At 33.8% G+C, this 16,530-nt stretch overlaps 1 protein-coding gene across 17 annotated transcripts in view; it reads right to left on the bottom strand.

Moving 5' to 3' along the window:
* PICALM (phosphatidylinositol binding clathrin assembly protein) overlaps positions 1-16,530 on the bottom strand; it is a 100,156-nt gene that overhangs the window by 43,601 nt on the left and 40,025 nt on the right. For all 17 annotated transcript variants that reach the window (XM_036082177.2, XM_036082168.2, XM_036082176.2 and 14 more), the window contains 4 exons: positions 14,899-15,001; positions 6,905-6,998; positions 4,166-4,277; positions 2,148-2,254 (listed from right to left, as the gene is read on the bottom strand). In XM_036082177.2, the coding sequence (XP_035938070.1) occupies positions 2,148-2,254; positions 4,166-4,277; positions 6,905-6,998; positions 14,899-15,001 (416 nt within the window). The remainder of the gene's footprint in view (positions 1-2,147; positions 2,255-4,165; positions 4,278-6,904; positions 6,999-14,898; positions 15,002-16,530) is intronic.

Raw genomic sequence — 16,530 nt, forward strand, 5'->3', positions numbered from 1 at the left:
ATTTTATTTCTCACATCATATGGAGCAGATGGTCTATTTCATCTCAGACCAAAAGAACTGGAGGTAAATAAAGGCTTAAAATTTAAGTCAATAACTACAACTATCAAATGCAAAGAACGTAAGAGGGTAAAGGAAAAAGTCGACAAATTAAAACAGTTAAAGAATTTACTGGAAACATAGTATAAACACTACCTTCTTGTTTTAGTATATGACTGACCCAAAAGAAATGGAAAAAAAAAATTGATTTCTCCTTGAGAGATACTTTAAATCCAATATAATCTTCAGTAGACTTCATAAAATAGCTAACGTAAAGCTATTTTCTTCAAATGTCTCATCGTCCTATTCTATCCTACTCCATCTGCTATAGGTTGAAATACCGCTATGGTAACAGAGCTAGAATCACCAACTTGCTAGTTCCAGATTAACTGCTTTGATATAATTGATCAATTATAGCCTAGTCATCTTCCAAAATTATCCTAGCAAGACATCTCTACTGGTGATGGGCAGAGGGCAGAGAAAGTGAAAACAAAAACTCTTTGAGAGCTGCCTCTGGGCAAGCAAGATAATGCCTGCAAGCATTACCACAACATAAATGCCTTCTGTGACAATGCCAGAAAATTATTTTTTTTAAAGCAGGGTTTTATTAGCTTTTTATTATTTTTATTATGGTTTCCGGCAAAAGATAAATTCTTCAATAAGATGTTTCGAACAGTTTGAACATCTTAAAAGTAAAATATTTTTGTCTCAACTAATTAAATCCTTCAATTATTTTATTGGCCAGAATGAATGAACTATGCTTTTCAAACATCATTTAGCTACCTGTTAAAATCCTTTGTACACATCAAAACAGAAAAGAAAATCACCTAGAGGAACAGTTCTCAAAATAGGACATCTGTTGGATTCTGAATTGAAGGTTACAGATTACTTTCTTTTCATTAGAAAATATAAATGTATAATACAATATTCCTATAAAATATATATTAGATTAATTATCCTTAAAAGACCAAGATTGACATTCATTTGCATTCCAATATGTGCTTTCTCAAGGTGGGGGAGAATAAAAATAATAGCAAATGTCTTCAGGACACAAACTAGAAGTCAGATACTGTTCTAAGCAATTTTACAACAACCCAGTGAGGTAAGCACTATCGCAAGTACTTTTACAGAGGAGGAAACCATGGGATGCCAAGATTAAGGACCTGTACCAAGCTGTTATAGCTGAAATCAGGGTTCAAACTCAGGACATAAGCACCCAAGTTTCTAACACCCCACTGCAGAATCAAAACCACACTAGAGAACACATGTTTTCTGGGTGTCATGGGGAGAAAATGAGGAGAGGTTATCAGTGGATGGCTAAGAACAATTTCTATAGATTGATATAGAAATGTTATTATGAATCATCTTAAAGTTTATCATTCTAATGAGCTCACTAAAAAATTAAAATGTTGGCTCAGACTAACATTGTTTTAAAATATTCCGTGCTTTCTTATAGGAAAAAAATATCTTTTGAGGAAAATTTTCTAATTAAATTATATTCACCATTATTACAGTAGACTGAATAATGAAAAAAAGAACAATTTAAGTAAAGTAGTATAATGCTATTCTAGAAATCCAGAAAATTGTATTTTAAACAGATCTATAAAATTATCCTAGAACCTACATTCATGGTTTTCAGAATCAATGACGAACAATAAACACACTAAATTCACTTCTGTAGGGGAACAAAACACTATGAACCATGTGACTCTAGCTGCAAATCTCACTGGAGGAAAAAGACTTGCACTCACACTGAATATTCTCTACTACATAACAGGATAAATATGCTAAAATACATGGCTAATGCCAAACATAAAAATCTCTGCCACCATTATGTGCCACCTACCTGATTTTGTAGAGAAATAAACAATTTAAAAATAGATTACCTTTCAATATTCAATACTGAATTAAATATACGGTATATATCTTATTCAATACCACATCATATTCATACCATAACAAAGAATTCAATACAGCATATGGATATGACTGAATATATACTTCATTATATTTAAGATGTTTCTTTCATTTGGATAATGCCTTATTTCTTTAAAATCTACACTTAATGACAAAAAAAGCAAGTTAAGAGATAGTCAACTTAGACAGTTTACCTCTGCAACTTTGAGAAACTCTGAGATTCTTGTCATCCTAGTCAGGAACTTCTTATAGATGTCGAGACCTTCTTTGCACTGGTTCTTTTTCATATCAAAATATTTTTCTGCCAAAAGTAAATGTAAAAATGCATTTATTCACATCAAAACAGAACACTCAAAAAGGAAAAGTATTAAGTAATAGCTCCAAAGAGGTCATACAGGTGTCTCAGAGAACACATTCACCCAAAGGAAAAATATCAGTGTTAGTTTAGACATTTAAAGCAAATTAAAACAGAGATGCTATTATATTAAAATAGAAAAATCATTTGACTTCCCCCATATTACTAGTTTGTTCTATAATATTTCTTCCCTCAGAATTCCCTAAATATAATTTGCATTTTTTGTTAACGTATGTTATACTTTTCTCCATTTAAAACAGCACCAACTTACTAATAACATATTAACAAAGATGGCAACTTTATCATGTCCAAATGTCACCTGGAAAGCTCATTTAAACTTGTTATATGAACAGCAATAAAGAGCTTCATTTATACCAATACACCAACGGTGTTAAGACTGACTTCAAGAGGCACCTGGGTGGCTCAGTCATTAAGCGTCTGCCTTCGGCTCAGGTCATGATCTCAGGGTCCTGGGATGGAGCCCCGCACTGGGCTCCCTGCTCCGCGGGGAAGCCTGCTTCTCCCTCTCCCACTCCCCCTGCTTGTGTTCCCTCTCTCGCTGTGTCTGTCAAATAAAATCTTAAAAAAAAAAAAAAAAAGACTGACTTCCAAAACTATGTAGAATAAACCTTCTATCTTTTTACTTGTAAAAAATAGGCCCAATTTCCCTGTCTTCATAAATTAAGACATTCCTAAATAAGTTTGTGAATAAGCCTATAAAAAGCAAATTTAAATAAATTTTTTAAATGGGGAGGGGAGGGAGAACAAGCACAATGGAGTGAACACATTTGGTATCTGACACTTGATACTTAAGTACTCTTTAGACTGTTAACTTATCTACTCCATCCAAGTCCCATGGAAAAAAATGATCATTTCTAGGCAAAATTAACTGCATTCTATATACACTGAACATACACATTCTTAAAATGCCTCAAAAGTAAAAGGCATCCTAAAAAATAAATGTTTAATGCATTTAAAATAATTATCAATTTTAAAATTAGGCTTAGAACAATTATCTATTTTATAATTAAAATTCTTTATGGAGTAAATTGTGAGGAAGTAAGATTCTTCTGGCAGAGAAAAAAATCCAACTTAATTTTAAGGGGATTTTTATATTTCTAAAAATAATAAAACTGACAGGAAAAAATCACAGATATATCTAAAAATCAAAGTTCATCTAGGGGTACCTAGGCGGCTCAGTTGGTTGAGCAGCTGGCTCTTGGTTTTGGCCCAGGTCATGATCACAGGGTCCTGGGATTGAGTCCAGCATAGGGCTCCCTACTCAGTGGGAAATCTGCTTGGGGATTCTTTGTCTCTCTCCCTCTTCCCCTCCCCGCCGCTTGCATGCATCTCTCTCTCTCTCTCTCTCTAAAATAAATAAGTAAATCTTAAAAATAAATAAATAAAACGAAGTTCATCCAGCTGAACATTCTAGTTGTAAAAATAAGTATTTAATTACTTAACATACATAATCAGGTATAAAAATCTTTTCTCCAAATAAATTGTTATAATCAATGAATATCCCAGTGAGTGGTTAGGCAGCCCTAAATAACAACTCAGACAATATTATTTATCAATAGAACACAAAATAAAAAAATAAAATGTTATTAAACTACAGCAGTATTGTGGGGCGTGGGTGGCTCAGTTGTCAAGCGTCTGCCTTCGGCTCAGGTCATAATCCTGGGGTCCTGGGATCGAGCCCTGCATTGGGCCCCCTGCTCAGCAGGGAGTCTGCTTCTCCCTCTCCCTGTGTTCCTACTCCTGGCTGTGCTTTCTCTATCTCTCTCTCTCTCTCAAATAAGTAAATAAAATCTTAAAAAACAGCAACAACAATTAACAAACCACAGCAATATTTACCCAACAGGTTAATAATTCCTTCGTTGTATGCTGCAAACAGTCTAATGGCGTCTTTGAACAGGAGCATGAAGGCAGCATTTATTACCCCATTTGTAAGTTCATTACTATTAACCTGGGGAAAAATTAGAAAAAAAGATAAGCTAATCTTATGTATTAAATGACAAAAACTTCCTTCAAATTAAAATACTGTAAATTCAAATATTAAGTGTATTACAGAAAATGACATTTATTTCTTGCAATCAGTTACATCCAAATAGTGCAATAATCTGTCAGAGTTCAGATTAATGTAAAAGGCACAAGCAAGCAAAAACTCTATAACATTCAATTTAATTCAGAAATAAGTCACAAAGAACAAAAATATCCTTTAACTTCTGAAATTCTTAGGCAATCACCAAGATACAAAGCTAAGCTAGGCAGAAGAAACGTATTTTTTTTAAATACACCTTTTTCCAATATTATAAACAAATACCTTCAAAATGGCTATGATAATATTTCTATTTCATATGATTACTGGGAGAATTAATATACTGACTATAAATAGCACAGTCCCTCACACATAAAGAATGTTACTATTACTGAATTATGATGTAACAAAAAAAAAGCACCTATTTGTCTATCAAGAATACTAGAAATACCTTTAGTTTTATCTCAAGAAATGAATCAAAAGGATGAACCAATTAACTTGTTTTTAGGCATATAAAAACATAAGCACAAAGTTGAACAGTAAGCAACAAACTGGTAAATACTTGTAAAATCTCTAACAAGGTTGATTTCCATCGTAGAGAATCCTAATAATAAAGCAAATGACAGACAATTCACATAACATGTTGAAAAGACTTCCCATATCAGGTAAATTAAAATATAATAATCAAATTAGACTAAAACTATCCTTTCTCAAAACCAAGCTATATTACTCAGTGCCAACAAGGATAAAGAAAAACAGGCACCTATTTACAAGTGACTGGGCTTAATCCTTTTGTAATGTAAGTTGTCAATATTCATTAAAAATTTAAATGTTTATGTCCTTTGCTCTACCAAATTCTTTTTCTAGGCATTAACCCTATAAAATTTATAAATGTGCAGCTAACACACACTAACACACAATTAGTATTTAGTATGTCCCCTCCTCTGGTTTTTTCCCATTCATTTTCTGAATTTAAAAAAATCAGAGGGCGCCTGGGTGGCTCAGTTGGTTAAGCGACTGCCTTCGGCTCAGGTCATGATCCTGGAGTCCCTGGATCGAGTCCCGCATCAGGCTCCCTGCTCGGCAGGGAGTCTGCTTCTCCCTCTGACCCTCCCCCCTCTCATGTGCTCTCTCTCATTCTCTCTCTCTCAAATAAATAAATAAAATCTTAAAAAAAAATAAATAAATAAAAATTAAAAAAAAAATAAAAAAATCAGAAAAACTCTAAATCTCTGCCAATAGGAAGATCAGGTAAATTGTTACATGCAATGAAGGACAATACAGACACTGAAAAGAACACAGTTTTATAAAAATATTCATAATATATCAGGTGAAAAAAGTTTCATGGTTGGACCCTCTAATAAAAAACAAAATAAAGCTCCATAGTTACACCAATCCCGTCTTCCACACTAGAGATCAGCAACCGTCTTTTGCAAAAAATCTAAATGTGAGTATTTTAGATTCTGCGAATCGTATGGTATCTGTCAGAACTACTCAACTCTTGTTATTACATCAAAAAAGCATCCACAGACAATATGTAAACCAGTGAGCCCGGTTGTACTGTAAAAATACTATTACAGAAACTGAATTGAAATTTCATATAATTTTCACCTGTCAAAAATATTCCTTTTTTTAAAATTATTTTCAACCATTTAAAATATATAAAAATCATTCTTAGCTCACAAGCCATATAAAAACAGGCAGTAAGCCATAGTTTAATAACCTGTTCTAGTCTATGAAGCATCTATAGAACTCATTTACCGAATGTTTACTGAACATGCACTCTATCTGCCACACACTCCTGACAATGGAGACACAGCAGAAAAAAGCAGACCTGGTCCCTGCCCTCAAGAAACTTAAAGACTACCAATTAATAGCACATGTTAAAGGAAAAATCTATTTGAGTATGAAATTGTCACAGTTTCATTCACTAACTTGCACTTACAAGCTCTAAAATAAAATATCTAAAGATAGATGCCCCCAAAAAGAACAGACTCGAAAATGCTAACACCTAACATATTATAAACAAGTGACAAAGCTGGCAACTTGGTTTAAATAATGGTCACTGAAACAAAACTTTCAGGGAACACAATGCTCTTCAGCAACAGCTATTTATATAACAAGCTGTTACAAGTGTACTTGAACTTCCCTGTATTTGTTAATAACTGACATGCATTCAGTTCTATAATGCAGACAAAAGTGAAATATTAAATTGACTATTCATAAAGGAAATCTTTATATATTTTTAAAATCTAAAAACCATTATCAAAAGAAAGCAGATTTTCAGATCAATCCCTTCACCTCTCCATCACTTTCTTTAGCTAGTATACCCTATAATTCTAGAGCTAGAGAAACACCACCAAAGAAATCAGAGCAAATCTAAAAAAATAAAAATAAAAAGTAATCTGATTTGGGACCACATTTACAGAAAATCTTTAGCCAAATAGGATATTAAAGTGAAAAACTTAGTTTATGAAAACTTAAGAATAAAGACTCTGACCAATAATATATTTAAATCTTAAATTTTTATAAAAGCATTTGTGCAATCAACTTACATTAAAATCAAGAAGGGCATCCATTTGATTTTGAATAATTGGTACAGTTTTTAGGAGTTTTTCTGTGTTCATTGTTCTCATAACACCATCAGCCCTGTTTTTATTAAAAAAAAAAAAATAATTGTTGTTAAATCTACATTTTAAGCTCTCATCTGGTTCTCTATTTAAAGAGAGAACAAGTTGCTATGAAACATCACATATTTTTAAATCATTAATGAACCTGACACTTCAAGCAAAAGTTATACAGAAAAAAACAAAAACAAGAAATGCTGTATGTCCAACATCAAAGAGCTAAAAAAAAAAAGTGTAAAAACATGAGACATAAAAATAAAAGTTTATATTATACAGCCAGATTTAAAGCGTATTCTTCACATGAGGAAATCATCTGATCCTCACACCATTCATATGTGTAAAGGGCAGTTCTACAGATTTTGTTTTTAATAAGAAAAAATCATTGGCCTCAAATCACTGAACAGTTAGGACATGATGGAGCCAGCAGTTGAATTCAAGTCATAGTAAGCAACTGCTTTATTTAAGGTATTTTATTTATGACTCAAACAGCAATGACTTGTAAGCCATTAAAATATATGATACTTAAGAGGAATTGTTTTTCAATATTTTGTTAAAATTTCCAAAAAGATTTATTAAATATTGCTTTAGATATTTCTAAAGATACAAGAAATATTAGCAGCATCAGAAAAAACTACAATTTTACAAAAGTAGTACCAAAAACACTAGATAAGAGGTACCTGGGGCTAAGGTACACAACGAACATCAGGCTCCATTTTAAGGGTTTGGTGTATGTTTTTCAAATCCTCTATAGATAGACTTTTCCCATTTTGTTGATGATGAAGTTCTAGGTTCACTGAGATTATATGACTCTCTCTAAGGTCAAAGAACTAACAGGTGGTAGGGTCATTATGTAAACCTAGCCTCGAAAACAGTGCTGTTCATAACCTTTTGTCAGAAAAAAACAATCACTTCCAGAAAGTGTGTAGACTTTCTCTAATTTACAAATGACCTACACTTACTTATAAATAGCCACTCTACCCTGGGCTACCCCTTCAATCACAACTCCAGGTGCCAGAAAAACAATTAAGCTCTGAAAATCAACAATAGCGCTTTGCAAGACAAAAATGAGTTTAAAGAACACACACTGGACTGCCTTAGGTAGGCAACTATTACCAGCCTTAGTCCAACAACTCTTTCCAGTAAGAAGTATTAACCCGTGGATGCCCGCTTCCCCTCAAGTACTGTAGTCCACTGGTTGCTACTAGCTGCTGCAGTTTGGCATGAGGACACCACTTCCTCTCTACAACCATTTTTTTATTCTCATACACCTCACTCTCATTTTATCAGTCATCATTAGTCTCCTTTTAGTTCTCCCTCCTCTCCTTGCTGAAGTCATTTCTGACCTGCTGCTTATTTCCTCTTTATCAAAGACCTGAATCCTGGCTTCTTGGTTAATTTCAACATCTACATGGGCAACCAATCCAACATCTTGATCTCAAATCCCCTGATCAAAGTCCCTATTCCTATAGTCAGATCATGACCTTACTCCCCACAGAAACCATATTATTCCCACCCTCCACCCCGACCACCAGTATGAAAAAGTAGATAAAATTTAGATATCTTATCCTATGGCAATAACCCTTCAACCTCCCAGCTGCTTTGGCCAAGTACCCCCATGGCAAAAACTATTTGACTTCATCATAAACTTCAATGTATCAACTCCCACCACTACCCTTCTCATTGACCCTTCTCATTTTTAACTTCCTTTATCTAGCTTAGAATTCCACAGATCATTATTGTAATCACTACCTTGCAAATACTCTCAACTCTCTTGCAGTAACTTGGCAAATTCACAATCCTGGCTAAGCAGCTGAATGCTGGTGAAGAAAACCACTTAACAGAGCAAACTAGTCAAACTAAATTTCATTATCAACCCCAAATGGGGACTCATCATTGTCAGCAATCTTCTTAGCCTTCTCCAGTGAATTCCTCTAAGTACTTTCAAACCTGATTCTCTCACTCGTCCTTCCCTGCCTCCCTACGCCCAACACACAAACTCTCAGCTCGTAACTCCTAAATATTTCATACAGAAATAGAAAATGACAAGAAGAGGTTGTCTAGTCATCTCGCTAACAAAACTACATCTATCTGGTCTGGTCCTATTCAGTGGAGGAATCTCTCTTTCTATGAAATACAAAGCCAAATATCCAAAAACACAGGTCCTCTGGATCCCACTTTGTCACAATCCTTTGGTTGTCCTTTTTTTCCTCTAATATAGAACTAACAGAACTATGTGCAATGGTGGAAATGTTCAGTATCTGTACCATTCAATATGGTAGCCACTAGCCACATGGGGCTACTGAGTATCCAAAATATGGCTGATGCAACTGAAGAAATGTATTTTGTATTTTATTTCACTTTAACTCATTTAAATTTCACTAGCCGCATGTGGCAAATAGCTACCATATTGGACAGTGCAGCTCATTAATCCCTTCTTTTATACTACACCATTCCCATGAACATGCTGGCAAAGTCTCTATGATCACCATTCTTTAAACACATACACTCCACTAAAATCATATTCCCATTCAGCTACCATTTGTCTTGCAAAGCCAAGCATACTTCTCAAAAAGAGCTCTACACTCACTTTTCATTCATTATTCAATTCATCCCAATATAGGCCCCTCTCCTATCAACTCCAGTTAAATTGTTCTAGTTTAGGTCATATAGTAGAAATTCCATGTTGCTTCTCCAATGGGTACTTGTCTAACACAGTGTTTTCTGCAGTATCACTTTTTCAGTCTCTTGTTGGCTCCTCATCCTCTACACATCCTCTAAATTACATGTTTTGTATCTTAAGGTGTTCCTGGGCCCTATCCTCTCATTCTGTACTTAAACCCCCAGGTGATCTGTCATTCCCAAGACAGAAATCACCAAAGATGCCAATGACGGACTTATACTCCTAGATCAGAACTCTCAAGTTCCAAGTTAGTATGTCCAATTGTCCACTTGATATCTCACCTTATACGAATCACAGGCATGTCAAAACTAATATTTCCAAAACTAAATCCTTAATTTTGTACCACTATGCCCAACCCTACTCCACTCCAAAATCTTCCCAGTAAAAGGTGCCCATCTCCCCAGGGACTTACACCAGAAAGCCTGGGGACAATTTTGATTCCCCCCCCAACTAGCCCCCACATCATTTCTTTCCAAAGAACTTCAAATTTCTCAATTAAGAAAAATCTTAACAGCTACCAAATGCTTATATTTAGATTTTAAAAGACTCAATTCACTAACCCAAGTGCTTGAATATGATTCAGACCAAATACATGACAATTCATACTCCATGCAGAACACCAAGTTTTACAACTTCTTAAATACATTATAATTAAATTCAGATACTTGTTTCTCAAATAAAAAAGCAATGGATTAAAGGCTGGTCATCCATGTCCTTATTTACAGAAAATACCTGGATTATTCTGTCTTTTGCTTATTATGTAATGGTGTCTTGATACTTCGAATCAAACCAATTTAGAATTCAAGATAATTCAATATTAAGTTAATACGATCAAAAAGTAGAATGTTAAACAAAAAGAAAACGTAGGGAGTGATGTTTAATAACCAACTGAAAAGATAAATCTACAGGCAATTTATTGGATTCATTTTCCACAGAACCATTTAATACACTGTTTACAAAGTGATCTAGTCATCTTTTCAAAAACTGCTAAACACCTACTATGTTTAGACACCGTGGAAGTCCTGAAGATATGACTAAGGTTATATTGCCCTCATGTAGGTGACATGTTACATAAAATCTAACAATAGAAATAAGATTTCCTCAAACAAATGTTGTTTGAGTGAATTCTTGAAGAATGACTAAGTATCTACCAAAATAACAAAAAAGAGGCTTTATTTAAAAGAAAGTAGTACTTATAAGCAAAAAGTCATTTAACCATTACTGGGCAATAAATCTTAATTTTTTAATATCCTATATTCTATTAAAAATTCTAGCTGATCTCCACCTCACTTTTCTTATACCAAGATATATTACAAATGAATCAAAGACTTAAACTTAAAATACTGAATCCATAAATACATACAATGAAAACATGAATAGGTAATTGATCATTTTGGGGGTAGAAAAGCTCATTTTGAGTGTCCTTAAAAAGAAAAAAGCCATAAAAATAAAGACTACAATTTTGATCACGTAAGATTTTAAGACTTTAGTAACACTTAAAAAAGAAAGAAAAATATTTGTAACTCATGACAATTTATTTTCCTAATATACAAAAAGTTTATTTGAGTGTTTGCCATGTGCTAATAAGCATTACACACAATATTTAATTCTCACTATGATTCTAACAGACAAGTGCTAATAACATCACTGTTTTACATTTTATAGATGAAATAATTCAGAGCTTAAATCAAAGCTTCCCCATTGCGCAGAACAAACAGTACAAATTGGTTATATATGTACCAAGACATTAATCCTTAACCCTTCAGCCTCAAGAAGTGTTCTTAATTTAACCCACTGTCCAGTGGTATCAGTTTATGTGCCACGATGTAGAAAAAATTAGCAAGCTGATGGATATGTAATAAAAGATCCTTGTTCTTAGAAAGAAGCACTGAAATATTATGGGATATAGAAGGCAAGAGGTATGCAATCCACTTTCAAATGGCTCAGGAAAAAAAGTATATACACACAGAGAATAATTAAGTAAATGTGAGAAAATAATAAAATCTGATGAATCTGAGTAAAGTGTATAGGAGTTACCTATATTATTCTTGCAGCATTTCTGGAAGTGAAATTATTTCAAAATAAAGTTATTTTTCAAAAGTCAGCAAGCTGGCTGAAGTATGTTATTAAAATTCCTCACCTAACTGAAGTGAAGCTAGAATTCAAACCTAGATTAATCTGACTAAACAGCCTGTGAGGGACGCCTGGGTGGCTCAGTCAGTTACGTGTCGGCCTTAGGCATAGGTCATGAGAGTCTGGGGACTGAGTCCCACATGAGGCTCCTTGCTCAGCAGGGGAGCCTGCTTCTCCCTCCGCCCTGACACTCCCCCTTGCTTATGCACACGCGTTCTCTGACAAATGAATAAATAAAATCTTAAAAAAAAAACCAAACAGCCTGTGAGCTCTTAACATTAAACATAATAGGAAAGAAAATACCCAATAGGGAAGGGGGCAAAAGATACTGAAAGGCAATGAACAAAGCATGAATGGCATTTTAAGAGAGAAAGAGGTTCAGTAACACCATTTATTGAATTTTCAATGACTCAATGTAAAATGAACACCTAATGAGATACCTTTTGATGAGGATGGAAGAATATAGTGAAAGAGGTATCTATAACTATATTTAAGTCAATAATGCAGTACAACTTTTATAAAGGGCAATTTGGTGTTTTCTATTAAAATGTTAAATGTATATATATATCCTTTGACTTATCGGTTCCAAGAATTTATTCTACAGGAAACTTCACTTAAGAATGTAACAACATCTGGGGGGATAGGGTGGCTGGGTGATAGACATTGGGGAGAGTATGTGTTGTGGTGAGCACTGTGTATTGTGTAAGACTGATGAATCACAGACCTGTACCCCTGAAACAAATACATTATATGTTAATAATTAAAAAAAAAAAAGAATGTAACAACATGTAAAAGGATGGTCAATGCATTGCTTTTATGAGACAAAAAAATGACAGTAAATCAAATGTACATCTAGAACATAATCCTATAGCCATTCAGAAGAATGAAATAGATCCAGAAGTACTGATTGAAAATATTTAAAATACACAACAGAGAAGGAAAGCAGTCTTCAAATAACATAATCCAATTTGTTATATGATTTTCTCTGTGCCTTCATATATATACTTATTTCTAATTATAGGTTACATATACCAGTTTACATATACCAAACATACAAAATTATTACCCTAATAAATAAAACTTTACTATTTACCACACAAATCCTCTCCAACATTAAAACAGTTCACTGAGCTTTAGCCATGATAAATTTTTTTTTATTATATAATAAATTTTAAGTGCTGTCACATTCTCAACTCACACCCTAATGTCCTATACTTTTTCTTTCTTATATATATATATATATATATATATATATATATATATAATCTGATACATATATACTATGTGTATGTATCTATGTGTGCTTGTCAAATTTTGTGCTTCTTAGTTTACTCAATTATGGCTCCTTGATTTACTTTCCTTTCCCTTTAAGAGTAATTTCCTTTAAGTCAATACTAAATATATTGTGCATAATCAAGGGCTGTTCTCAGCCAAATAATAAAAGTTTGTTCTCTTAAACACAGCGTGCAGCAACTCTCCTCAATCTCAAAACTAGCCCTTCAGATTAGAAAAAAAGTTACTATTTTAAAAATCTATTAATCTGAAATCTACAAATATCTTGAAGATTAGTTTTACTGAACACACTTTATAGTGAAATATTAATATAAGTCCAAATGGAAAATGGTTCATGGGACAGAACACTGGAATTAAGAACCAGATTTATAAGATGAACCCCTCCACTATCATCTCACAAATGACAAAGTACTTAAATATAGGAAACAAAATCTGTGGATATTAAGTTTCAGTAAATTCAAACTAATCACCTCCTGATTAATTTTGAATAGTGACAAAGAACATTTAGATTGTTCTAAAAATGCTTAGAGGTGCCTGGGTGGCTCAGTCGGTTAAGTGTCTGACTCTTGGTTTCAGCTCAGGTCATGATCTCTGGCTCGTGGGATCAAGCTGAGTCAGGCTCCATGCTCAGCCCAGACTCTGCTTGGTAATCTCTCCCTCTGCCTCCCCCACCCCTGCCCGCTCCCCCCCACCCCACTGTGTGTGCAGGCACTCTCTCTCTCAAATAAATACATAAAATCTTAAAAAAAAAAAAAAAAAAAAAATTTAAAAAATAAAAATGCTGAGGCACCTGGGTGGCTCAGTCGGTTGGGCATCCGACTCTTGGTTTGGGCTCAGGTCATGGTCTCACAGTTGTGGGATGGAGCCCCACTTCAGGATCTGCATTCAGCAGAGTCCGCTGGAGATTATCTCCCTTTCCCTCTGCTCCTGCCCCTGTTCGAGCACACACTCACTCGGCTCTCTCAAATAAATAAATAAAATCTTAAAAAAATAATGCTTAAATAACTAAGGGGTTATTTCTACATTTGTATTAAATTTTCCATTGCAGTCTGGTAATTTAATATTTCAAGAGAACAATTTAAAGAAAACATTAATTGCTTCGGTATTTGAGCAGCAAGGAAATTCAGAAAGGCATTCACCAAAATATTTCTGCAGAAGCCAGATTCCCGTCAGGGCAGTCCTTTAGAGCTACAAGGGTCACCAATGCCCCTTAAGAATGTCTTTAGTGGCTTTTTCCTGAGATCTCATATATCCTAAGAAAAATCTGTATACCAGGCTGTATCAGGTAGCAATCCACACTACAACAAGGATGCTACAACTTGAATACATTTTGATATGTGAGAAAAGCCAGACTCAAAAGGCCATACAATGTATAATTTCATTTACATAAAATATCTAGAATAGGCAAATCCATAGAGACAGAAAGTAGATTTGTAGCTGCCACAGTCTGGAGGAAGAAGGAACTGAGAAGGACTGCTAATGGGTATGAGGTTTCTCACAGGAATGATGAAATATTTTGAGATTAGACAGTGATGTGGCACAACTTTGTAAATATACTAAAACCCACTTAATTATATACTTTAAAAAAGTGAATTTTAGGTTGTGTGAATTGTATCTCAATAAAGCTGTTATAAAATTAAAAAGAACTTTAAAAAATCCTAGCACAAAAAGCATATGATGTACTTCAAAGAAAAATAAAATTCATCTTTTAAAACTGGCCTAACATTTCACAATTCATAATCTAGTAATTTCTATGGTTTACATTTTAAAATAGTCAAATACATCAGATATCAAAAAAAGGGAAAGCTTAACTCACCCTCTTTTCACTTTTGTGAAATCAAATGCAACTTGTCTGTATGAAACTGCTTTTTCATTAAGATATCTACTATACCGCCTAATAAATGTAGACATGTCATATCCTGTAAGAAACAGAAAATGTTTTCACAAATTATTAAAATCCCATGTTCTCTTAAACACTATTTGATAACCTCATAACTCAAATTTAACATCCTATGGAACCGTAAGCCCCTCTACTGAAATCATTAAGCAATTTTATAATTTTCATACTTAAACTTTCTCTAAGATATTCTTTCATCATATTCATGAGATTTGAAAACTTCAGCAACATAAGATCTAATCAATGTTATTTAAAAAGCAACTTATATTTTAATTATTGCCTTGCTCAAGGAAGTCTATAAATTTTTGCTACTCATTAAAAAGCAGGTCCATCTTATTTTAGCTCGTCTTCATCTAACAAATTTCACTTTTTTGATGATCTCTACAACTTTAAAAATACCAAAACCATAACAAAAATGTAAAGTGACTGGATTTAACATCATTACCAATTCATTTATTCAGCAAATATTTCTTGAGTGCCTACTAAGTGCTGCTGGAGAAAAAACAATGAACAAAATAGAAAAAAAAAAATGACTGCCCTCATGTATTCTCGTAACTTCTACTGCATTTTATAAGGTGTTACATACTCACATTTCCTAGCTCTTTTAGTTTATATTGTTCCCTCTAATCAACTCTACTCCATCCTCCTGCTGGGAGAAATAACTACCATCCTTCAATCTCTGAAACTTTGCCTGAACTCTGTGTGTTCCCACATTATTCTTATTCTACGTTCAGTTCCTAGCTATTTGACGTACATAGTGTCTAACTCACTAGACTAGAGGCTTATTTATATTTATATACACCCAGTATAACATCCAGTGTGTATATATGAGATTCCACCCAACAAAATACATGTGCAATCAAAATTACTTGTCAAAACCATTGAATTACATGCTTTTAATTATTTTCTGAGTTTTCTCTACAGAATAGGAGCTTCAAATAAAAGGCCTAAAAAATGTTCTCTACATAAAAGGAATAACAGTTCTAAAACCTTATTACTAGAAGTGCTTAATTTCCATCTTAAGAAAGTAGAAAATCAGTAGCTAATAAGATACCAAAAAAACCCCATTTGAACAAATGCATTATACTCTGCTTCTGAGTAGTGCTTTGCAAATTGTTTTCCACAGCCTCTTAACTTCAAATGAAGTGAATGAGGGGAAGCAGAAATAAAAATACGAACAAGTAGAGTTTCTTCCACATCCCCAAAGAAAGACCAACTCCAGTTTTATCTGTTACATATTTCTGGTTTCTATTTAAGGTTTTATTTGAAAAAGGTATTCCACTGCTTAATTTATTTTTAACTACTCAGAGCACTGCTCCTCTTATTAAAATCAATCTTGTAACACTTAGCCCTATGTACAGATTACTGGCCTTCCAAAATCTCTGGAAGATAGGGTATTGGATTCATTCTAATTAATACTTCCATCTGCCAAAAGTGAACAAGTATTGAACTGGGCAGTCCCTGACCCAAACACTGCTAGTCACTAAATTCCACTGATGTTACCTCCAACAAGAGATATAATTCAGGTCCTCATTACCTTTCTACTAGATG

The sequence above is a fragment of the Halichoerus grypus genome, chromosome 11 (assembly GCF_964656455.1).
Source record: "Halichoerus grypus chromosome 11, mHalGry1.hap1.1, whole genome shotgun sequence".
Taxonomy (NCBI): Eukaryota; Metazoa; Chordata; class Mammalia; order Carnivora; family Phocidae; genus Halichoerus; species Halichoerus grypus.